We start from the raw sequence: 25645 nt of genomic DNA, 5'->3' as shown, positions 1-25645 counted from the left end.
CCAAAACCTCTATTTTATTTACTTGTTATTTTAAAATATTAAATAATCTAAGCATGCTTTAGATTTGGTAAAAAAATGATTTGTCATTTTTTTAAATAAAATTTTAGTTTGGTTTTGAAATTGTGAGAAATTCGAAATACATTACTTTTATTTAAATTGTAGAAAATACCTACAGTTTACATTTCCCAGTAAAAACATTTTCATTTTCTTCATGAGCTATCAAAGTGCTTTAAAAACGTGCCAACTTAAATTTCCAAATTCAGACTCGACTTCTAGTAGAAATTATTGAATGTATACGTTTTTAAAATAAAGTGTTGAAAAACATTTTCTATTTTTGAACGCTATTTTGGTTTGTGGTTAAGATGAAAAAACTCCTCACATTTAAAGACTATTTCATTAATTCTTCCTTCTTTCATGAAAACATACCCATTTTTAAGTTGAGTCACTTAATTATAAGGACAAAACGACTTTATCGTCTTTTGGACAAGGAAAACAGTTTATATAAGAGAAATTCACAAATGCTATTATAACCAAAATTCGCGTTCGTATTTTAAGGAGATGAAATCTTTGGCCTCACGACAATATTTTTTCAGTGCACAAAGCAATTCACATCTACTATTTTAATTTAGTAATATCGCAATAACTTTAGAATATTATAATAACATAAAAAGGATAAACGAGTCAAATGCTAATATTCCCAAAAATTTACTGACAGTTTATCTAACAAATTTGTATGGTAATAGTAGATTTAAAGTTTACGATAACTTTTATGAATATGATGAAAAAAACTTTACAATAAGGTGTATTTGCTGCAAAAATGCCCGCATAATGGCTGGAATCATTATTAATGTTTCAACTGAGCTTTGAAATATGTGGAAACCCTTATTCTTGCAGCAAGGCTGAGATAAAAACGCCGTTTTATCCATATTTCAATAGAAACATGTCGAAAATAAAAAAAAAGCCAAAAATAGCTAAAAGGGCCATGAAAAAAAGCCAGAAAAAAAGCTAAAAGCTAAATGCATTTTTTTCCCGCTAAACGTCTTCAAAAAAAGCCAAATCTAGCGGGAAAAAAGCTAAATTGGCAACGCTGCCGACATCAATTAATTCATCGCTTAAAATTACAAATGGCAAAATAATTCAACAATTTAACAAATGAATGTGTTAACTGACAGAGGCAAAGATACAATCTTTTGTTCATATTTACAAGTTACAAATTGTGATAGCATCATTTACCGTTGACAAGCGTTGTTTCGGTTATTCAATTTTTGATTTGTATATGCAATATAAATTGATTTGTTATGATCGACAACTGTCAGCACTAAAGAAAAAATAAATGCAAAATTTAAATCCCCAATTGCGCATGAAGTTTATATTCGAACTTGAAATTAATCATATCAATCATATGAGTGCGTTTGCTGCCATGCCAAAACGCAGAATAACAAACTTAAGAAGTAACTTTTAAATGTTCGCATATATTTCTAGGCACTAAAGTTATAAGAACTGTGAAATATAAGCTTTTAAGCCATGGTTGAGGAATCGGAGTCTGAAGATTTGGCTGGAGTCTGAGTGGTATCCTCTATAATACAATTTGGTACCCTCTATAATAGAATTACAAATGAGTGTTATTAAAATGGGACTTTGTTATATTTTGATGAAAAATGCTTAAGTCGGAGCCGGAGTCGGGCAAAATTGGTCCGATATGGCCCATTTGCAATACCATAAAATTACATCGACTTGTGTCAAGTTTCGATATTGTTTCGTTCGGAAGTTTGCATGATTTCAATATACAGACGGACGGACAGCACTAGATCAACTCTGAATTTTAGCACGATATCAGAATATATACAGTTTTTGGGGTCCCATTTCGAAGCCAAGATGAATTAAGCAGCGTGTTCATTGTATATTGGCATTTATTTTACCTCATTTCTAAACAATTTCCAATAATTGGACAGGAGTGCGTATGGTTAACACGAGCTTCATTATCACATTGCTTATACGCATACAGTGTACACCAGTGTAAATACAGTGTACACCAGGGATGGAAAATGCAGTACTATAGTTGAATAAATGCCTTTCAATCCAAGTGATGTGAATTAAAAGGGCTTTGTTTCTTTTTGGCATATTTCAAATACTTCTGTCCATTCGTGGATGAACCAGAAGTCGCTTTGTTTCTTCTTCGCGTGCGTCGTTTTGTTTTGCGCGCGGCCTAACCCTCTTCGTAATTAAAGAGTTAGGTTAGGTTAGGTTATGTGGCAGCCCGATGTATCAGGCTCACTTAGACTATTCAGTCCATTGTGATACCACAGTGGTGAACTTCTCTCTTATCACTGAGTGCTGCCCGATTCCATGTTAAGCTCAATGACAAGGGACCTCCTTTTTATAGCCGAGTCCGAACGGCGTTCCACATTGCAGTGAAACCACTTAGAGAAGCTTTGAAACCCTCAGAAATGTCACCAGCATTACTGAGGTGGGATAATCCACCGCTGAAAAACTTTTTGGTGTTCGGTCGTTGCAGGAATCGAACCCACGACCTTGTGTATGCAAGGCGGGCATGCTAACCATTGCACCACGGTGGCTCCAATTTTAATGGAGTTCAATTTTAATAATTCATTTATTTGGTCTTCGTGACCTTTCTGATGAATTTCAAAATGATACTAATCTTACATCTATAATATATATGCCACCTGGGCCGCACAGAGGGTTGAAATCCATCAAAAGTGGCGATTAATTCAAAAGATGAAGTTTAACTTTAATAACCGTATTTGGTACCGGGTGAAAGAAGATAAAATTCTACATCACTACTTGCCAAAATAAAAGTTCTTAGTTGTTTACTTTATTTGCAGTGTGTCTTCAAAGTTCAATAATTATTCTTATTTTTGCGCGCATTGGTTAAAAGAGAAAATTTGCATATTTCCAGTGATAATTTTTTTAATTAAGACTTCTAAAAGTGAAAATTTTATAATGGAGCCGTCTACTTCAGGTATTTGAGCATATGATAAATATTTGTTTATTTAGATAAATGTTTTGGAAATATTGAAAAAAAATATAAGGAAATTGCTCCAAAAATGAGGTATTTTTGATGTTTGTATTGGATTTCAACTGAATTATCGGTGAAACTTGGTAAAACTGCTTATATTTTCTTAAAATATGAAGTTTAAGCTTATAAATTCCAAAACATATTTTTGCCTTTTTGTTGCATTTTTTGACTTATTAAAGAATTTGTAAAATAACTCCAGTCGCTAAAAATATATATGAAAAAATAAAACAAACAAAAAATCACTTTGACCTTATTATCTTTTGTCTTTATATTCCGTTTAGTATTTGTTATTGTGTGCAGTTTATTAGAGATGGGTGCGTGAGTAATTTTAAATCACGCGCACTCACGAAAAAAAATAATTAATTCCAAATTACTTACAAAGCTTCGTTTGAAAATCTGAATAATATGAAAAAATTATATTTTACACACGTACACTGTTTTGAAAAATAAATTTGATCACGCTTCCATCTCTATTTAGTTTAGTTTTTCATTTGTACCCTACATGATAAATGTTGGTCATGTACATACGTGCGAACATACGAGTACTGTTGTCATCTTGGTTTAAGCTGATGATGTTCCATCTACCAATGTATTGATAATTAATTGGTAAGAATTTAATACGTATGGTATTTAAGATTCGGTACTGCCACGTTCATTTATTTTTATTATTGACTGTCAAGGTTTGTTTAATGTGATGTTATTTATTGAAAGTGTTGTGTGTTTGTAAATTATTCGGTACAAGGGAAAACGAATAGTATTTTGCAAATTTTAATCGACTGAAAATTCGACTAATTTCAGGAACAAGTCCCAAAACAAGTTTTATTTCTCGCCATGAGTTACATAACATTATGAAGAATTCGGAACAAAAATCACTTCAAGATCTTTAATCTTCTGAGGTGAGAAATTAATTTTATAATGGTTGTGAAGTAAATGATGATTATGAATACTTTTAAAATTAATGAAATGAAGTAAATAAAAAAAACGGTACAATTATATTTTTTTTTAATTATTTTTTTCCTGTAATGGTTGTTTGTTTTATTTTTATAAAGGGTGATTCTTTTGAGGTTAGGATTTTCATGCATTAGTATTTGACAGATCACGTGGGATTTCAGACATGGTGTCAAAGAGAAAGATGCTCAGTATGCTTTGACATTTCATCATGAATAGACTTACTAACGAGCCACAACGTCGAATTTTCAGTGAATGGGCCCTAGAAAAGTTGGCAGAAAATCCGCTTTTTTATCGACAAATTTTGTTCAGCGATGAGGCTCATTTCTGGTTGAATGGCTACGTAAATAAGCAAAATTGCCGCATTTGGAGTGAAGAGCAACCAGAAGCCGTTCAAGAACTGCCCATGCATCCCGAAAAATGCACTGTTTGGTGTGGTTTGTACGCTGGTGGAATCATTGGACCGTATTTTTTCAAAGATGCTGTTGGACGCAACGTTACGGTGAATGGCGATCGCTATCGTTCGATGCTAACAAACTTTTTGTTGCCAAAAATGGAAGAACTGAACTGACATGTGGTTTCAACAAGATGGCGCTACATGCCACACAGCTCGCGATTCTATGGCCATTTTGAGGGAAAACTTCGGAGAACAATTCATCTCAAGAAATGGACCGGTAAGTTGGCCACCAAGATCATGCGATTTGACGCCTTTAGACTATTTTTTGTGGGGCTACGTCAAGTCTAAAGTCTACAGAAATAAGCCAGCAACTATTCCAGCTTTGGAAGACAACATTTCCGAAGAAATTCGGGCTATTCCGGCCGAAATGCTCGAAAAAGTTGCCCAAAATTGGACTTTCCGAATGGACCACCTAAGACGCAGCCGCGGTCAACATTTAAATGAAATTATCTTCAAAAAGTAAATGTCATGGACCAATCTAACGTTTCAAATAAAGAACCGATGAGATTTTGCAAATTTTATGCGTTTTTTTTTTTTTTAAAAGTTATCAAGCTCTTAACAAATCACCCTTTAGTATGTTTTTTTATGAATATTGATCAATAAGATATAATAATATTTTCTAATGTAATTTTTTTTAAATATGTGTAATTACGGAATTTGAAGAAAAAAAAATCGGATTTTAATTTAAAATTTTGGGTATATAAATACAGATTAAATATTTATTAATTTTTATTTTTTAAAAACTTTTTTTTTTCTAAAAACACATTAAGTATGCTCTAATTTTCAATTGCATTTCCTAATTTATCGTTTTTCTTTGAAAAGTTACAGCGAAAATTGTGATATAAGACCACTTTTTCCAAAATACAAAAAAAGGCCATAAAAGATTAAAACAACAATTTAAAATTTTTTTTTGTTTCTAGTTATGCCTTTTTATGCATTTATGAATATCCATCAATAAAAAATAACAATATTTTAAAATTACGGCTTTCCTGAATTAATCGCCACTTTGCCTACCGCTCAACCCACTGTGGGCCGTTAGAAAACAAACAGTAAATTCAATTTTAACGAAGAATAAAGAATAAAGAGAAACAAAATGATAATAAAACAAGTATATACAGCAGTAAGTTCGGCCGGGCCGAATCTTAAATACCCACCACCATGAACCAATTATTAGGGTTTCCTTTGAAATTTCAGGAGGGCTTGAGGACTTGAGGACACTTCCCGATGATAAATTTAAAGATTTCACCTATGAGGACTATATCAGATTCTGGATTTAGTTCTAAATTTCAGGCAAATTGGATAAAAACTACGAATTCTATAAGCCCTAAAAGAAAAATCGGGAGATCGGTTAATATGGGGACTATACCAAAACATGCACTGACACTCACCATTTTTGGCACACCTCTTCAAGGTTCCAAAATACCTCTAGAATTTGAAATTGAGGCAAATTTGAGAAAAACTACGGATTCTATAAGCCCAAGAAGTAAAGTCGGGAGATCGGTCTATATGGGGGCTATACCAAAACATGCACTGACACTCACCATTTTTGGCACACCTCTTCAAGGTTCCAAAATACCTCTAGATTTTCAATTTCGCGCAAATTGGATGAAAACTACGGTTTCTATAAGCGAAAGACCCCAAATCGGGAGGTCGGTTTATATGGGGGCTATACCAAAACATGGACCGACACTCACCATTTTTGGCACACCTCTTCAAGGTTCCAAAATACCTCTAGGTTTTCAATTTCGCGCAAATTGGATGAAAACTACGGTTTCTATAAGCGAAAGACCCCAAATCGGGAGGTCGGTTTATATGGGGGCTATACCAAAACATGGACCGACACTCACCATTTTTGGCAAACCTCTTCAAGGTCCCAAAATATCTCTAGATTTTCAATTTCGCGCAAATTGGATGAAAACTACGGTTTCTATAAGCGAAAGACCCCAAATCGGGAGGTCGGTTTATATGGGGGCTATACCAAAACATGGCCCGATATAGCCCATCTTCGAACTTGACCTGCGCGCAGACAAAAGACGATTCTGTGCCAAATTTCAGGACGATAGCTCCATTATTGAATGCTGTAGCGTGATTACAACAGACAGCCAGACAGACAGACAGACAGACGGACATGCTTATATCGTCTTAGAATTTCTCCCTGATCAAGAATATATATACTGTATATAGTCGGAAATCGATATTTCGATGCGTTACAAACGGAATGACAAACTTATTATACCCCGTCACCATTCTATGGTGGTGGGTATAAAAAAGTCAAACCAAAGAATCATTTGCTTGAATTAAGAGAAATTGATGAGATACAAAAAAAAAATGAAATAAGGAAAATAAAGTTTATTTTGAGCGAGTCCAGATCACTCGGTCTCGTCATCGTAATTTGTTGAACTGACTTCAGCAATAGTACTTTTTATACCCACCACCATAGAATGGTGACGGGGGTATAATAAGTTTGTCATTCCGTTTGTAACACATCGAAATATCGATTTCCGACTACATAAAGTATATATATTCTTGATCAGGGAGAAATTCTAAGACGATATAAGCATGTCCGTCTGTCTGTCTGTCTGTCTGTCTGGCTGTCTGTTGTAATCACGCTACAGTCTTCAATAATGAAGCAATCGTGCTGAAATTATGCACAAACTCGTCTTTTGTCTACAGGCAGGTCAAGTTCGAAGATGGGCTATATCGGTCCAGGTTTTGATATAGTCGCCATATAAACCGACCTCCCGATTTGGGGTCTTGGGCTTATAGAAATCGAAGTTTTTATCCAATTTGCCTGAAATTTGAAATCTAGAGGTATTTTATGACCATACAGAGGTGTGCCAAAAATGGTGAGTATCGGTCCATGTTTTGGTATAGCCCCCATATAGACCGATCTCCCGATTTTACTTCTTGGGTTTATAGAAACCGCAGTTTTTATTCAATTTACCTGAAATTGGAAATCTAGTGGTATTGTAGAACCACAAATACGTGTGCCAAAAATTGTGAGTATCGGTCCATGTTTTGGTATGGTCCCCATATAAAACGACCTCCCGATTTGGGGTCTTGGGCTTATAGAAACCGTAGTTTTTATCCAATTTGTCTGAAATTGGAAATCTAGAGGTATTTTAGCACCATAAAGAGGTGTGCCGAAAATGGTGAGTATCGGTCCATATTTTAGTATAGCCCCATAAGAACGATTTCCCGATTTAACTCCTTGGGTTTCTAGAAACCGTAGTTTTTATCTGATTTGCTTGAAATTGTAAATATTCTGATATTTTAGGCTCACAAAAACGTGTATCGGATTAAGTTTTTATCGGTTCATTTGGTAATGCCTCCATATAGACCGACTTTACTTCTTGAGGGTGTAGAAGGCGCACTGATCATGAAAATTGCTTGAAACTCAATGTAAAATTTCCAGATTTTACTTCTACAGATTTAAGATTTCAAGTGAAGACGTTATTTTATAATTTTCTTGCACACTTACAAGAGTGTTAATGATTCCTCTAAAACTCAAACAAAAATGGTTCTTATAAATCCAGAATCTGATATAGTCCTCATAGGTGAAATCTTTAATTTATCTTCGGGAAGTGTCCTCAAGCCCTCCTGAAATTTCAAATGAAACCCTAATATTTGGTTCATGGTGGTTGGTACTTGTTTCAATACTTTTTCACCCCGGTCAGTACCGTAGTACCCCCGCGAATGATTTAGTACCTTTTGTGTAGACATTTTTGAGTCGATATCAGATTTATGGTACAATAGCCGTGACAAAATAATTTAATATTTTGAGAAAGTCTTTATCAACCTTATTAATAGTCTTTTACAATTTTCCCGATTTATAGGCATTTGGACGTTTTTTTTGCTCACAAAATAGACAATTGAACGAGAAGGCTCTTTAATTGATATCTTTTGTTTTCCATTTTCTCTTTGTCTAATATATTCTCTGCAATGGGAGCCAAGTCTTTGATATATTGTACCAAAGTTGTGCTTTGCTCTCATTTGTTTATGTCAACTTTATGCTCACTTATTACTCGCTCACTGTTAACGGTAAGAATTCTGCGAGTTATAAGCAATAGTGGTAAAACAAACGCTGTAACAGTGGGCAATCAATATCACCTGTAAACGATTTAATGAAATAAAAAATCTACTATGGAAATTCGTTTTATGTATATATATTTTTTATATTATTACATATAATGAGTAAATATTGTGTCGAAAACAAAACAAAATGAAAATTGAATATGCAAGTTACAAAATTATTTAATTCTAAAACAACAAAACAAATGTCTAACCCTATTCCGTTATATGTCGTAATCTTGGATGTCTCTTGTAATAACTGGCCGTAAAAGAATTTTAATTTCGCCATAAGTAACACCATAAGACGACATTATCGAAATCAGGGAATTATCTTGCTTTTAACAATGAGTTATACAATATGTATATACGTTACTCTTTAGATACAACAACAAAAATCTTGACAAAATACAGAAAAATAATTAATTCACAAAAAAAATTGCATTTTTAAAATTTTGCAATATTTCACAAACAAATCTTGGAACATTTCTAAAATACAATTTCAATAATCGAATAAAGCTGTTCCTTAAAATATTCTATGAAAAAACAAAACAAAGAAAAATTAAATCATACATCCCACTGTGCAGTTTTCAACAATTCTCCCTGATGCCGAGAGGTGGGGTGGATGGGGGGGTTGGTTTCGTTCATAAATCCCTATTCATCTAAGCAAATTGTACGTAAAATAGCCTCCACAACTGAGTAAGGATCACAGTTTGAGCTAGGGCGACGATCTTCAAAATAGCCCTTGCCATCATCATTGACACCACGAGGAATGCGTATGGAACAGCCACGATTTGCAACACCAGCACTGAAATCATTAATCGATGATGTCTCATGTTTGCCAGTCAAACGACGAGCATTATCCTGACCCTGTTTGGGATCATAGGCACGAATGTGACGATCATGGTGTTTGGAAAGTTTGGCAACAGCTTCCTCAATGTGCCTGGAATGGAGGAAAGGCATTTACAATTTTTATGAAATTGCTAAAATTGTAAAACTTAATGGACTTACTTAATACCACCATCTTCACGCATGGCCTTGGTGGAAACATTTGTGTGGGCACCGGCACCATTCCAATCTCCGGGCATGGGTTTGGGATCCAAAGTTGCTACAATCTAAACATTAAGGAAATTTATTGGAAATGATTCAGGGTCCATATGTCATAGCTACTTACACCAAATTCTTCAGCAATGCGATGCAATAAAAATCTTGACATCCACAAATCATCACCAATTGAAATGCCCAGGCAGGGGCCAACCTGGTATTCCCATTGAGCAGGCATAACCTCAGCATTGGTTCCAGAAACCTTAATGCCAGCATAAAGGCAGGCTCTATAATGGGCATCAACAATATCACGGGCATAGACCTAGACACCAAAAAGAAATATTATTTAATTCCATTTTTTTATTAAATCTTGCTATTAAATCTCACCTTATTTGCCCCCACACCACAATAGTAGGGTCCTTGGGGTCCTGGGAATCCATTTTTCGGCCAACCCAATGGATAACCATCGAAATCGAGGAATGTATATTCTTGTTCAATACCAAACCATGGCTCTGTATCCATACACTTATTGACCACCTCTAGGCATGTCTTACGATTATTGGTATCAGTGGGAGTGCCATCGAATTTGTATGTATCACACATAACCAAAATATTATTGCCACGACGGAAGGGATCCCGATAAATGGCTACTGGATGTAAATAGGTATCGGAATTGGAGCCCAAAGCTTGATAGCAAGAGCTACCATCGTAATTCCAAACGGGAAGATCTGAAATGTAACGCAGAAAAGAAGACGTTTTATTAGCCTATGGAACTCTATCTAAAAATTTACTTATACTATAAGGAAAATTTGTACAATGGGTAGCCGAAAAGGTCTTTTAGTATTTTGTTAATAGATGTCATTGGAGTCATCTATCTCTAGGGCTGAGATTCATTTAATCACAAAAAAGTTTTTTATTCCCGGCGTAAAATTGGCAATGGAGTGAATTAATTTTTTCAAAATTTTCTATAGAAATAAAATTTTGATAATATCTTCTGTAGAAATAAAATTTTGACAAAAATTTTGTATAGGAAGAAAATTTTTTTAAAATTTTCTATAGAAGTTTTGTGATATCTTTCTATAGAAATAAAATATTGACAAAATTTTCTATAGAAATAAAATGGTGGATAAATCTTCTATAGAAATGAAATTTTGACAAACTTTTCTATAGAAATAAAATTTTGTCAAAAATTTTCTATAGAAATAAAATTTTGACGACATTTTCTATAGAAATAAAATTTTCACAAACTTTTTTATAGAAAAAAAATTTGTTGACAAAATTTTCTGTAGAAATAAAATTTTGACTAAATTTTGTATGGAAATAAAACTTTGACAAAATTTTTTTGTAGAAATAAAATGTTTACAAATTTTTCTATATAGAAATAAAATTTTGACAAAATTTTCTATAGAAATATAATGTTGACAAAATTTTCTATAGAAATATAATGTTGACAAAATTTTCTATAGAAATAAAACTTTGACCGAATTTTCTATAGAAATAAAATTTTGACAAAATTTTCTATAGAACTAAAATTTTGACACAATTTACTATAGAAATAAAATGTTGCAAAATAAGTTTTTTTTAGAAAAATCTAAAAAAATTGTCCAAATCAGTCTATTAAATATACGTATACTTTTACAATAGTCTTTAAATTTGATATTATGTAATTTTAACACCTTTGGGCTTCGAAAAGTACATTTCAATACATTATTAGTACTTTTTCGTCAACATCATTTATCATCCCTGCTTCACACTTTTTAGGTCTCTTTAATGTGACCATACTCTTTGATATGTTGTAAAGGGTGATTCTTTTGAGGTTAGGATTTTCATGCATTAGTATTTGACAGATCACGTGGGATTTCAGACATGGTGTCAAAGAGAAAGATGCTCAGTATGCTTTGACATTTCATCATGAATAGACTTACTAACGAGCAACGCTTGCAAATCATTGAATTTTATTACCAAAATCAGTGGCAGAAAATCCGCTTTTTTATCGACAAATTTTGTTCAGCGATGAGGCTCATTTCTGGTTGAATGGCTACGTAAATAAGCAAAATTGCCGCATTTGGAGTGAAGAGCAACCAGAAGCCGTTCAAGAACTGCCCATGCATCCCGAAAAATGCACTGTTTGGTGTGGTTTGTACGCTGGTGGAATCATTGGACCGTATTTTTTCAAAGATGCTGTTGGACGCAACGTTACGGTGAATGGCGATCGCTATCGTTCGATGCTAACAAACTTTTTGTTGCCAAAAATGGAAGAACTGAACTTGGTTGACATGTGGTTTCAACAAGATGGCGCTACATGCCACACAGCTCGCGATTCTATGGCCATTTTGAGGGAAAACTTCGGAGAACAATTCATCTCAAGAAATGGACCGGTAAGTTGGCCACCAAGATCATGCGATTTGACGCCTTTAGACTATTTTTTGTGGGGCTACGTCAAGTCTAAAGTCTACAGAAATAAGCCAGCAACTATTCCAGCTTTGGAAGACAACATTTCCGAAGAAATTCGGGCTATTCCGGCCGAAATGCTCGAAAAAGTTGCCCAAAATTGGACTTTCCGAATGGACCACCTAAGACGCAGCCGCGGTCAACATTTAAATGAAATTATCTTCAAAAAGTAAATGTCATGGACCAATCTAAAGTTTCAAATAAAGAACCGATGAGATTTTGCAAATTTTATGCGTTTTTTTTTAAAAAAAAGTTATCAAGCTCTTAACAAATCACCCTTTATAACAGTTGTGATTTGCCTTCCTATGTCTATGTCAATTTCATACTCACTTCTCACTCTCGCTCTCTCTCACTCACTCTCTTCATACAGAGCCAAAACAACAGGCTTTAATTTTAATTATTGAAGTGGCACTGTATAGTTCCTGCAATACATTTCCTGGTCTAGTGGAGCTCTTAAGCGCCGACCAAAAATCGGGTAGGCAGGGACTTTAGGTAATTCAGTGTTTTCAATTCATCAAACCACCTACCGGCAAACGTTACATAGCATTTTTGGAGTTATACCTACACTGATGCAATAATTTCTCTAGCTGGGAAATTTATTGAACGAAAATATGCCCCATGTTAGACAACCATCATTGGTCATTTGGTGGTTTAATGTGAGACATACAGGGTAGCTGAGATGTATTGCAACCAACTTCAGCTGCTAAATTTCTCGTCTGACAGCTGAAAGATTTATTCCACTCATAAAAAAGCAGTTTGATTACGGCATTCAAAAATAGAGACCGGCTATCATTAGAGTCCTCCAGCATTAAAATGTCAATAAATCATTTAATTCTCGTACCATTGCTCATTACCGTGATACGAGGGTTCCCTTTTATATTTCGGGATTAGAGAACAACAACAAATATTAATCATCTAAAATAGCTTTATTGTTTTTCAAAATATTTCCCATTAAGATTTATACACATTTTTGTGCGTTTGAATCAATTGTCGAATCACCTTTGCCACTCTGATTGACGTATCGCCAAAATTCTTCTTCAGGTGTCGAAAGAAAAGTCATTCGGTGCCAAGTCAGGATTATACGGCGGATGACCTATCAATTCGATGTTTTGAGTGCTCGAAAATGCAGCTGTTAGATGTGCGAGTACTCGCATGCCTTCGTCGGCGGTAGGTTGGTTTCCTTATTTCTTGGCAAACATATATTTTTTTACCACTCAAAATTAACTGTTCTGCCTTGTTCTACTAGTACGATAGCGTCATTTGGATATTTTGGAAAAAAGAGGCGAGTATTTGTTTGGTAGTGCTTCGTGCGTGCGCGTAAAACCACGATTCATCACCTGTCATAGAAGTGTTTCGAAGCATCACGATCGTAGCATTTGGATCAATTCTTTCGCCCAATCGACACGAGCCTGGGGGCTAATCACGGCATTCGATATCGAATTCATAATCGTATCGAAAAAATTGTCGATACGATTAAAAGTTTGGATCACGGGATTCGATCGAAATTTGATGCAATTTCTTAAGCGTTGCCAACAGCAAAAAACGAAGCAGAACAAAATGAAATGACAAAATTAAGTTAGCGTCACAAAATAGAATGTAGAAAAAACATGTTTTTGGATGTTTCAAAGTAAAAAGTAAATTGTATTGCATTATATCTTATGGACCCATACATTCCTCCGAATTCCTTCCTAATTGGAGGATGAGATGAATAATTCGGCGACAAATAAGGAATAAAAGTGCACATTGTTATTGGTGTAAGTACATGGGTTTAAAATGGTGTGCACTGTTAGAAAGTCACCTTTTGCAGGCTCAATGGACGATTGCGTTCAAATGGAAAATAATTTTTGGTGGCATGTCAACGTCAATTCTATCACTTTACAATTGTCTGCCGTCTTACATTTTTTTGCGAGTGGAAGCCTTCATAATTCACTATTCTTACAAAGTGGTCCAGAAGCGTTATGTTGTCACGGAATGGTACGGTATTTGGTTGATCACAATCTCTTGGATATCGATCTAGCATGTGCACTTTATATATGGTTGTTTGCCAAGCTAGGATGCTCGCTCCCGAACTCGACTATGACCAATTTTTGATTAACTTTTATTGGAGTTTCATTAGTCCTAAATATTCAAAATATGTTCATTTTATGTAAATTTACTACAAATTAGCAACAATTCGAACTAAAACTAATATATTTACTATTAATATATGGCGAAAACAATGTAAAAAAACAAGTGAAAATGTTTTACGATTGCAATTTACCAATCGAAAAAATTGCCGATCCAAAAAACTCGATATCGACTCCCGTGATCCGAAAAATTTAGATTTCGATCAAAAGTTCTCGATATCGAATGCCGTGATTAGCCCCCTGTTTTTAAGCGATTGACAAATTGTGTGGAATTTAACGTGAACGAATTTTTGGCCGTCAAATATTTATGCAATAAAAAAATATTTCGAACCAAATAAAGTTTGTGATAGAATTTGGTTTTGTTTAAAGAAAAAAATAAAAATAAATATCCGGTGATCGTTTTTTCTATGTATGGAGGAGTCTTTTAATAAATACTCGTAAGAGTTTGCTCGTGGCATAAATATGAAGGTTATGTTATCAAGCTTCATTTGCTGTCATTATTAAATGCCTTGTAGCAAAGTCCATTGGAGCTCAGGAGGACTGGAACACCTACAAGAACATTATAAAGTCCATCGACAGATAGTGAGTCTTGGTAATTTGGAAAATTTTTCAGTAATTTATTTTTTACCAAAAGATTTAATTAGAATATTATTAAATAAATTCCATATGAAGTTTCTTTTTAAAAAAGAATATATATATATATATATATATATATATATATATATATATATATATATATATATATATATATATATATATATATATATATATATATATATATATATATATATATATATATATATATATATATATATATATATATATATATATATATATATATATATATATATAAGAAAAGTCGAAATTTATATTATTACATATTAATTTAAATACAACGCCATAGGCAAATTTTTAAATTTATCAAAAAGAAAATTCCATAAGTGCGGTTTTTTTTTATTCCATGCAATTGAATCCAATGATCTCGACACAAGTTGGAAACATTTAAGATCACATATCCGTCAAATTAAAAACAATAAAATTGTTCAAGTAATTTATTCCCATGGTGCCCATTTATGAATCCAGAAAACTGACTAAAGCACTAAACGTTTGCGCCTAAGAGGAGGTAACATAATCTCGAGATAGACAAACACCTGCTTGTGGTTGATGACACCCAAACACAAACAGGCGAAACTAAATAATTTCCATAAAGACAATTTAGACTAAACTACCAGTGTGAATTATTTGTTTTGATTGGGATCACGTTTTTTTTTTTCTTTATTCTATGTTTTATTTTTTTACGCAAAAAATCCATCTTATTTAAGATATATTATATGCTTTGCTTTGTTTTTTCTTTGAAAATGTCATTGATTAAAGAGATGGACAATTTGTTGCCACATCCGGATATATATGACTTTCTTTTTAATAGAAAATATTCTATATTTTCTTGTTGTTGTATTTTTGTGTGTGTTTATTTTCTTGTCTATGCAAATTGTCTGAATAATTATTCACACATACTATGTAGTTCAGTGTACGCTTTTCACCATTTAATTTTCCTTATTCCGCTCTCTTAATGTTTGATTAAAGACATCAGTGACTATATAATGTTGACATTTTGGCAAAATGCCATTAAAGTAATTGTTTTTATAGTTAGGTTAGCAAAAGACATCTGCCATATTATTAATAGGAGGGATAGGCAATTATAATTAAATTAAAATTAAACATTTTTGTTTACTTTTAGTCGATTAAAGCCCTATATTCTCCCAAAGGTTATATTAACACAACAACAGTAATGGTTAACTATTATAGCAAATATATTCAGACTCACAACAACAACATAGGCACACAACAAGAGCATCAAATAATAACGGTTAATTGCAAGCAAGCAAACATAAGTGATGCAATTACAAATGCTAACCTTTCATAGTATTAGAAGTAATTGGCAATTATAATTGAACAAAATTAAACAAAAAAGATTCTCAAAAAGAAACTAATTTTTCAAGCTTGAGATCGAATAAAATCAAATTATCAAAAATATTTTTCTTTTACCCGATTCAAGTCTAAAGAAGTCATGTTATTTATCTCTACCTCTCTCTCTCTCTCTAAAGATATTATCACTCTGTAACATAACAACAGTTATAGGAAAGCTAGCAAATATGTAAATACATACATATATTCCAATAGGCTCACAACAACAACATAAACAAAGAACTAAAGCAACAACAACAACAAATAATGGGTAATATGTCATAATATTGGTAGTAATCGGGCATTTTAGTAAAGAAAACCTTTATTTTATTCGATTAAAGTCTGTCATGTTATTTATACTCTCTCTCTCACCACTACTGTGGTACAGGGTATAATAAGTTTGTGCATTTGTATGTAACGCCAAGAAGGAAAAGTCTGAGACCCATCGTTTAGTATAGCGATCGTCTTAGAATTAAATTCTGAGTCGATTTAGCGATGTCCGTCTGTCTGTCTGTCTGTCTGTCTGTCTGTCCGTCTGTCTGTCTGTCTGTTGATGTATTTTTGTGTGCAAAGTACAGCTCGCAGTTTTAGTCCGATTGTCCTAAAATTTGGTATAGGGTCCTGTTTCGGCTCAAAGACGATCCCTATTGATTTTGGAAAAAATCGGTTCAGATTTAGATATAGCTGTCATATATATTTTTCACCGATCTGGTCATAATTAGCGTGTATATCAACCGATCTTCCTTAAATTCCGTACATCCGAATATTTTATGAGTCTCGAAAAACTTGTAAAATATCAGCCAAATCGGTTCAGATTTAGATATAGCTCCCATATATAGCTTTCGCCCGATTTACACTCATTTGCCCACAGAGGCCAATTTTTTTCTCCGATTTAGTTGAAATTTTGCACAGAGAGTAGAATTAGCATTGTAGCTATGCGTGTCAAATTTGGTTGAAATCGGTTCAGATTTAGATATAGCTCCCATATATAGCTTTCGCCCGATTTACACTCAAATGACCACAGAGGCCAATTTTTTGCTCCGATTTAGTTGAAATTTTGCACAGGGAGTATAATTAGCACATTAGCAATGCGTGCCAAATTTGGTTGAAATCGGTTCAGATTTAGATATAGCTCCCATATATATGTTTTTCTGATTTCGACAAAAATGGTCAAAATACCAACATTTTCCTTGTAAAATCGCCACTGCTTAGTCGAAAAGTTGTAAAAATGACTCTGATTTTCCTAAACTTCTAATGCATATATATCGAGCGATAAATCATAAATAAACTTTTGCGAAGTTTTCTTAAAATTGCTCTAGATTTAAATGTTTCCCATATTTTTTTACCAACATTATGTTCCACCCTAGTGCATTAGCCGACTTAAATTTTGAGTCTATAGATTTTGTAGAAGTCTATCAAATTCTGTCCAAATCGAATGATATTTAAATGTATGTATTTGGGACAAACCTTTATATATAGCCCCAACACATTTGACGGATGTGATATGGTATCGAAAATTTAGATCTACAAAGTGGTGCAGGGTATAATATAGTCGGCCCCGCCCGACTTTAGACTTTCCTTACTTGTTTTTAATTAATATTGTTATTTAGGGTATTCTGTAGGAAAGTCGAGCGATGAGTGTCGAATTTTTGAATTTGGTAGAGATGCACGCACAACTGAAATAAGCAACAGACTCCTTCCATATATTAATATTTTGAAAGTTGAAAAACATCACTGATCAAAATGTTCGAGTTTTGCCGCTAAAGTGAAAACTATATCAGTAAAAAAGAAGAATTTATAATATATGGAATAATATATTTTTGGTGCTTTTTGGCCTTGGGAAGTTGGCAACACTGACTTAACAGCAATGATTCACAGTTAAGGCTAGCAAACAAATAGATTTTAACTGACTCACAACAACAACATAGGCGCACAATAACAACAACAATAACGGTTATACGCATCTTACCACCCAGCAAAAAAAAAGCGTCGCCAAAAATGTAATGAAAATGTTCTTTTTGGATCCGGAAATGTTGCAGAATTGTCGCAGAAGCGATGAATTTAACATGGGCTTGTCATAGGACGGAAGTCCTCCATTTCAACAGCTGTTGCACTGAATTTGCATCACTTCTTTAGGTGTGATCCGAATTCAATGTTATGGATGTAAATTAAAAAATTCTGTGATACTTTGTCAAATAAATAATTTTTAGAATTTTTTTTTTTTAAATTTTTAATGGATTCTAACGCTTGTCTGAAACGTTTGACCACAAATATTTCCAAAAACTCACAATTTTTTCAGATTGGATTTAGATTTTTTTTCAACAAAATTTAAATGATTTGTACCATTTTATGAATTTTTACTCTGTTTTTAACCTATTTGAAACGAAAAGAGTTAAAATTAAAAGTATGAAAAAGCATGTTATAAAAAATTGAATTTCCTGGGTAGTTAAAATAAAGAACATCATTGGGAGTGCATCCTCTGGAAGTGCTTTTAAAGTTGTGCCTTTGGAAGAACTTCCAAATTTTTTTGCTGGGCAAATATGAATGAAAAGAACTTCCTGGGTAGTTAAAATAAGAACATCATTGGGAGTGCATCCTCTGGAAGTGCTTTTAAAGTTGTGCCTTTGGAAGAACTTCCAAATTTTTTTTGCTGGGCATATATAAGCAATGTGTAGACCTTACTCAATTATAGATGGAATTATGATCGTTAAAAGAAAGTAAAAATTATCAACCGGCAAACCCATCAGACAGAATTACATTGAATTTCATTGAAATCTACTTCGGGTCAATGGATACGTCTTATGAGAGTTTTTCTTTTTTAGTAAAGTATAAGTAAACTTATACAATTACCTCACGGCCGTTACTTTCAGCAAAACAAAATGTTTCAGTTTTAAAATTTAATTTTCTGACATTTCATTGTTTTTTTGGAAAGAGAAAATTTCTTCGTTTTTAGTTTTTTGTTTTCGTAAGGAGCAAATGTTTTTAATGGATAAAATTCCCATCAAGCTCAAATAATAATTATAATAAATAAAAATTTTCCTCAAATTATATTTCGTATTTTCGTGTTCGCGGTAGCATTTTTTGAATTTCAAATTTGTTTATAAATTATCTGGTTCATTAAAAAGTGTTTAAATTGTAGTTACAATTTTAAAACCGAACAAGACATAGTACTTAAATGTCACCTCAATTTTATCTACTAACCATCCTAATATACAATTGAATTCTAAATAAATATTCGGGAAGGTTAGGTAGCTTATTTAATAACGTAATTTAACTCAAACATTTCTCGATATTTACTATATTACTATGAAAAAAAAAATACATAGCTACAAAAAAAAAATAAATGTACCATTACAAAATTCATTGCTAAAAAACAACAGAGGAAAATACCTAAATGTTAAATTCGCAAGAAACCCTTGAGTAATAAGTCTAAACTAGATGTCAATTAACTCCAAATAAATATTATTTCCCACGAATAAGACCGGGAATCCCCTTATCAATGGGTGCACCTCCATGATACGCGTTCATCATTGTATTCGCTAACACTCATAAAGAAATTTTTAATATCTTAAATACTTAGAAATGTAAACTGCACTGCTGAGGTTTTCAATTTTCGTTGAATATTATTTTGGTGCCTCGACCTTTTGTTAGGAGGATGGAGATGTTAATCATTGCATCACCGAATATACTAAAGATGTGTAAGGAAATCATTGTTATCATTTTTAAATAAAATCATATACATATAAACCCAAAAGTTACTATCTTATACAGAATAAAAATGGTTTTGGTTTCAATCATACAAATTTTTAATTGAAATTGCTTTAGTTATCGAAATGATAATACATTTTGTAATTGATTTAATTAGTTTATGTGATTTTCGATTAAAAAAGTAATTAAATCAATTAAAAGGAAATTAAGAGAATGTCATGCTCTCTATAGACAAACAATAACACTGTTAATTCTCTTGAGATATCTACATCGTACACCAAGAGAGATATAGACGTCTCATGTACACTTAACACAATTAAAAAAATAATTAAATCAATTAAAGAAAAATTAAGAGAATGTATGCTCTCTATAGACAAGCAATATCACTGTCAATTCTCTTGAGATATCTACATCGTAGACCAAGAGAGATATAGACGTCTCATGTAAATTTAACAGTGCTGCTGTTTGCCTTCAGTGCAGATACATTACACTAAAGTTCTCTTTGAAGAACCTGAATTGACATTACAAATCAAACAATTTTAATTTAAAAAGGATTGGAAAAACATAATAAGAAAATAAGATTTATTGCATATTATTGATTATAATGTATAGAAGCAATGACCTAAGGCATTAATTCAATATGCTTACTTCCTTCAACAACAACAAAAATCAAATAATAAATAAAACCAACAAATACCTGTGTAATATTAGAAAACATTAACATGTTAATATGTTCTCTCACTATGGATACAGAAGATTTCTCTGTTAGATTGTTGATAACATTAGTGAGAAGTCAGATTGGCAACTAAGCGTAAAACCTGCTGTAATTGTATCTTGATGCAATATTCAAATGCAAAAGAATATAAACAAAACAGACCTATCCCATATCCCATATGGTCAATGGATGACTTTTATAAAATAACAATTTGAATAATTGATAGATATTACAAGTGTGTTGTCATTAAAAAAACAACGTGCAGTAGTAAAAGTAATGATAATTTTATTATTCACAATCGCTTGTTGACCAACAGGCTTCAAAGACTTTGATATAGAATCAAGTTGAATTTATTATTTTATTAATATTTAAATTAAGCCATTTGTTAATCTCGTAGACAACTCGATTAATTTTACATTACAAATGAAATAAACAAATGATAATTTTGAATTACATACATTTATGGATGTGTAAACAAATTTTAATATTTACAAATGTTGTTGCGAATATATTAGGTGTTCCAGAAATGGATCAACGGAGGCTGATAAACTTGTTTTTACATAGATACTACTTAAAAAATTATCTCCAATTGCTGTGTATGTAGCAGCTGGGGATAGTTTGAAACCACTTTATTAGAAAATCAAGAGATGATCATTGTTTTTATGAAATTTAATAATTTAAGTTTTTAATATAACCAATAACAAAAATAATAACAAAAATAAAAGAACGTGTAAAACTCCTGAATATGGCAAGTTTTTGTTCTGAAATTTCGCTAACGTGAACTCTCTTGGTTTTAATTTGTTCATGTTGCAGCGAGTAAACAGTATATAGTTGTCATTACTACTTTGTCATATATACCCGTATGAACTTTGTAATATTTCGTGTCAGCTTATCTGTATGTAGATATAATTTCAAAAGACTCATTTTTATTTTTTCCCAATATTTTGCAATGCATATTAGTACAGACCAATAAATATATAACATAGATGTCTCAAGTTAATTAACAGTGTTATTGTTTGTCTGCTCACGATAGATGGCGCTTTATTCTTCCTTTATCACGAAATTGATGGCACCAAGTTAATTTTATCAGTTAATTTTTTTTTAACTAATTGGAAAAAATCTCTGCGAATAAATTTTTCAGATCCAAAGATTAGTGTTCTGACATTTCAATTTAATTTTTTTCGTAGGGAGTCAATTCCAAATAGTAATTGGCTTTTGTGTCGATCGTAAAGAACAAATATACCTAAAATTGAATTTCGTATTTTCACGGTTTTGGTTGAAATTTTTCGAACCACCTAACATATGTAATTTATAATCTGTTCAAACTATATCCCAGGGTTGATAAAGTTGACACTTTTGTACTTTTTTTGATATATTTCGTCTGCCAAAAGCACTATGGCACGACCGTGAGCCATTTGGTCCTTTTTCAGAACTTTTTTATGTAGAGTAACTACATAATTCAGATATCAACTCAACTCTTAAAATTATAAATAGCGGACATCGAAGAAATAAACATATTCCAAAATGAGGATATTTTAATTTTTATTATAGGATCTCAACATTTTTGAGAGGAATATTGTGACACATTCGTCCGCAAATGTGAAACGTGAAATGTGATTTTTTCCGTGAAATGTGATTTTTTCCGTGAGTGAAGGATATTATAAGATGGGGTATATATTTGAAACGCCCAGAATAAGAAGGAATAATGCTTAGAGCCGGCCCCCTGAGCCTGTTGCTACAGTTGGTATAATTCTACAAAAATTAAAATTTTTTACTGTTTTGTAGATTGTTAGAATTCTTCATTTTGGTAGATTTTGCAAAGAGGTACTTCTTTATAAATTTTCTATTGAAATCTAATTTTGCCAAATTTTCAATAAAAATAAAAATTTTGTAAAATTTTCTATAGAAATAAAATGATGACAAAAATAATAAAATGATGACAAAATTTTCTATAAGAATATAACAGAAATAAAATTTTGACAAAATTTCCTATAAAATAAAAATTGGACGCACTTATAGAAATAAATTGTTGACAACATTATCTATAGAAATAAAATTTTCAAAAAATTTTCTATAGAAATAAAATTTTCTAGAGAAATAAATTTTTGACAAAATTTCCTATAGAATAAAAATTGGACAAACTTTTCTATGGAAATAAAATTTAGACAAAATTTTCTATAGAAATAAAATTTTGACAAAACTTTATAGAATACAAATTGGACAAACTTTTCTGTGGACATAAAATTTTGACAATTTTCTTATAGAAATAAATTGTTGACAAAATTTTTTTTATAGAAATAACATTTTCAAAAAATTTTCTATAGAAATAACATTTACAAAAAAAATTTCTATAAAAATAAATTGTTGACAAAATTTCCAATAGAATAAAAATTGGACAAACTTTTCAATGAAATAAAATTTAGACAAAATTTTCTATAGAAATAAAATTTTGACAAATTTTCTATAGAAATAAAATTTAGACAAAATTTTCTATAGAAATAAAATTTTGACAAAATTTTTTATAGAAATAAAATTTTGACAAAATTTTCTATATGTTAGAAATAAAATTTTGACAAAATTTTCTACAGAAATAAAATTTTGATAAAATTTTCTTTAGAAATAAAATTTTGACAAAATTTTGCAAAATACGATTTTTTTTTAGAAAATCTTAAATAAATATACGTATACTATTACAATAGTCTTTAAATTTAATATTATAATATAGAATAGAAATAAAATTTTCTAGAGAAATAAATTTTTGACAAAATTTCCTATAGAATAAAATTTGGACGGACTTTTCTATGGAAATAAAATTTAGACAAAATTTTCTATAGAAATAAAATTTTGACAAAACTTTATAAAATAAAAATTTTACAAATTTTTCTGTGGAAGTAAAATTTTGAAAATTTTCTTGTAGAAATAAATTGTTGACAAAATTTTTTATAGAAATAACATTTTCAAAAAATTTTCTATAGAAATAAAATTTTCAAAAAATTTTCTATAGAAATAAATTGGTAACAAAATTTCCAATAGAATAAAAATTGGACAAACTTTTCTATGGAAATAAAATTTAGACAAAATTTTCTATAGAAATAAAGTTTTGACAAAATTTTCTATATATTAGAAATAAAATTTTGACAAAATTTTCTATAGAAATAAAATTTTGACAAAATTTGCTACAGAAATAAAATTTTGACAAAATTTTCTATAGAAATAAAATGTTGACAAAATTTGCTACAGAAATAAAATTTTGACAAAATTTTCTATAGAAATAAAATTTTGACAAAATTTTCTATAGAAATAAAATGTTGACAAAATTTGCTACAGAAATAAAATTTTGACAAAATTGTCTATAGAAATAAAATTTTGACAAAATTTTGCAAAATACCATTTTGTTAGAAAATCTTAAATAAATATACGTATACTTTTACAATAGTCTTTAAATTTGATATTATGTAATTTTAGCACCTTTTGGCCTCGAAAAGTACGTATTTAATACATTTTTAGTAATTTTTCGTCAACACCATTTATCATCCCTGGTATATCGCATATGAGTAAGTATTGGGATATACTCTCTCTTGAGCACTCTTTTTTTCATTCACTGATACGCCTTGTAGGCAAACTGTTTATTTTATGCGTCTATATACGATAGACCAAGAGATGTATAGATGTCTTAAATCAATTAACGCTATTTCTTCTTTAAAGTGGGTATTAAGTTCGAGTTTAGCCGCTAAAAAGGTAATTTTTTCACGATTACTTTTTTTTAATAATTCATTTTAAGGAATACAAACTTTGTGAAAATTTGCTTTGGGCTTTTCCCCATCATGTTATAATAAAATTTGCAACAAATATGTTTAATTTCATACATTTTTCTTACTGATTTAGTTTTCACTTTAGCGATTTTAGCGGCTAAACTCGAACTTAATACCCACCTTTAAACAAAAAAAAAAATATTTTTCTTTAACAACAAAGTTTCCTAAAAGTATAAAAAATTCTGTCAATCCATTTCTTTTCAAATGTAAATTGTACGAGAATTTGTACGAGAATTCTCGTTATCCAAAGAGAATCTGAGGGAATTGTGATGACAATTGAGAGAAATCTAAGCACACTGTAGTTAACAGCACTGTTAATTTTACTTGAAATATCTACACTTTTCTTGGACTTTGTATGTACTTCTTGATGCTCATATAAAATAGAATACATGATACAGTTAACTAACATTTCTGTTATATTACAGATCGATTAAATGTCGTTGTATTACACTTTCTCTCTCTTTCACGTTTGTTAGAGAACATTTGTGGGATAGAATTTTAATAACATCAATTAGAAGCCTGCTTGGCAACCAAGCCTAAAATCTACGTCTACCAGTTTGTAATTCGATGCATTTTGTTTTAAAACAAAAACAAATCTATGTATATCATATGGTTGGTCACTGGGTGACTGTTACAAAACGGCAATTTGAATATTTGATGGATGTTGGAAATACAAAACAAACGTGAATATTATAGCAAAGAGAATAGTAATTTACTATATTACGCTGAATGTGTTGAACAGCTGGCGCCAAAAACCTTTGAAATAGAATCAAATTATTGTTTTGTATTAATATTCAAATAACGTCAATTGTTGAGCTGCTGTTTAATAGGCTTAATTTCATATTACAACTTACAATGTGATGGTTTTTATTATATTCCTGTATTTTTCCGAGTATGGATGTAATATGCATTATATCTTATAGAAATATATAGAGTGTGTCACAAAACAACCGTCTGAAGGTTATCGACACCTACAGTGAGTGTCAAATAATGTATATATAACATAGAGTTTTTTAGTGGTAATGGGTTGTTTTGGTTCATGCTTTTATTTTTTTTTTTTTGATAGGTTTTTGTAAGCTAAAAATCTTGAATAAAACACTAAAAACTATAAAGATTGGAATAAATAAAAATTTGGATATAGATGTTTATGTACACTTTATAATAGACATATTTTTTTCGAATTAAAATTTTTGTAATACAGTCGAACAAGTTGATTATGTACCGTGGTCATACCGAACTACCGATTACATATATATATATATATATTTTTTTTTCTTTTTTTTTTTGGTTCCAAAGTTTTTTTGAATTCTCCAT

At 31.4% G+C, this 25645-nt stretch overlaps 1 protein-coding gene across 1 annotated transcript in view; it reads right to left on the bottom strand.

The window, feature by feature from the left end:
• Positions 1 to 8592: 8592 nt before the first annotated feature.
• The window catches only part of Gs2 (glutamine synthetase 2), a 30522-nt gene continuing 13469 nt past the window's right edge, over positions 8593 to 25645 (bottom strand). The window contains exons 3-6 of the mRNA XM_075302800.1: positions 9942 to 10282; positions 9685 to 9876; positions 9522 to 9625; positions 8593 to 9453 (exon numbers count right to left, since the gene is read on the bottom strand). Coding sequence (XP_075158915.1) covers positions 9165 to 9453; positions 9522 to 9625; positions 9685 to 9876; positions 9942 to 10282 — 926 coding nt within the window. The 3' untranslated portion in view covers positions 8593 to 9164. The remainder of the gene's footprint in view (positions 9454 to 9521; positions 9626 to 9684; positions 9877 to 9941; positions 10283 to 25645) is intronic.

Source organism: Haematobia irritans, chromosome 3, assembly GCF_050003625.1.
Source record: "Haematobia irritans isolate KBUSLIRL chromosome 3, ASM5000362v1, whole genome shotgun sequence".
NCBI lineage: Eukaryota > Metazoa > Arthropoda > Insecta > Diptera > Muscidae > Haematobia > Haematobia irritans.
This window is presented reverse-complemented; position numbering and strand designations above follow the sequence as displayed.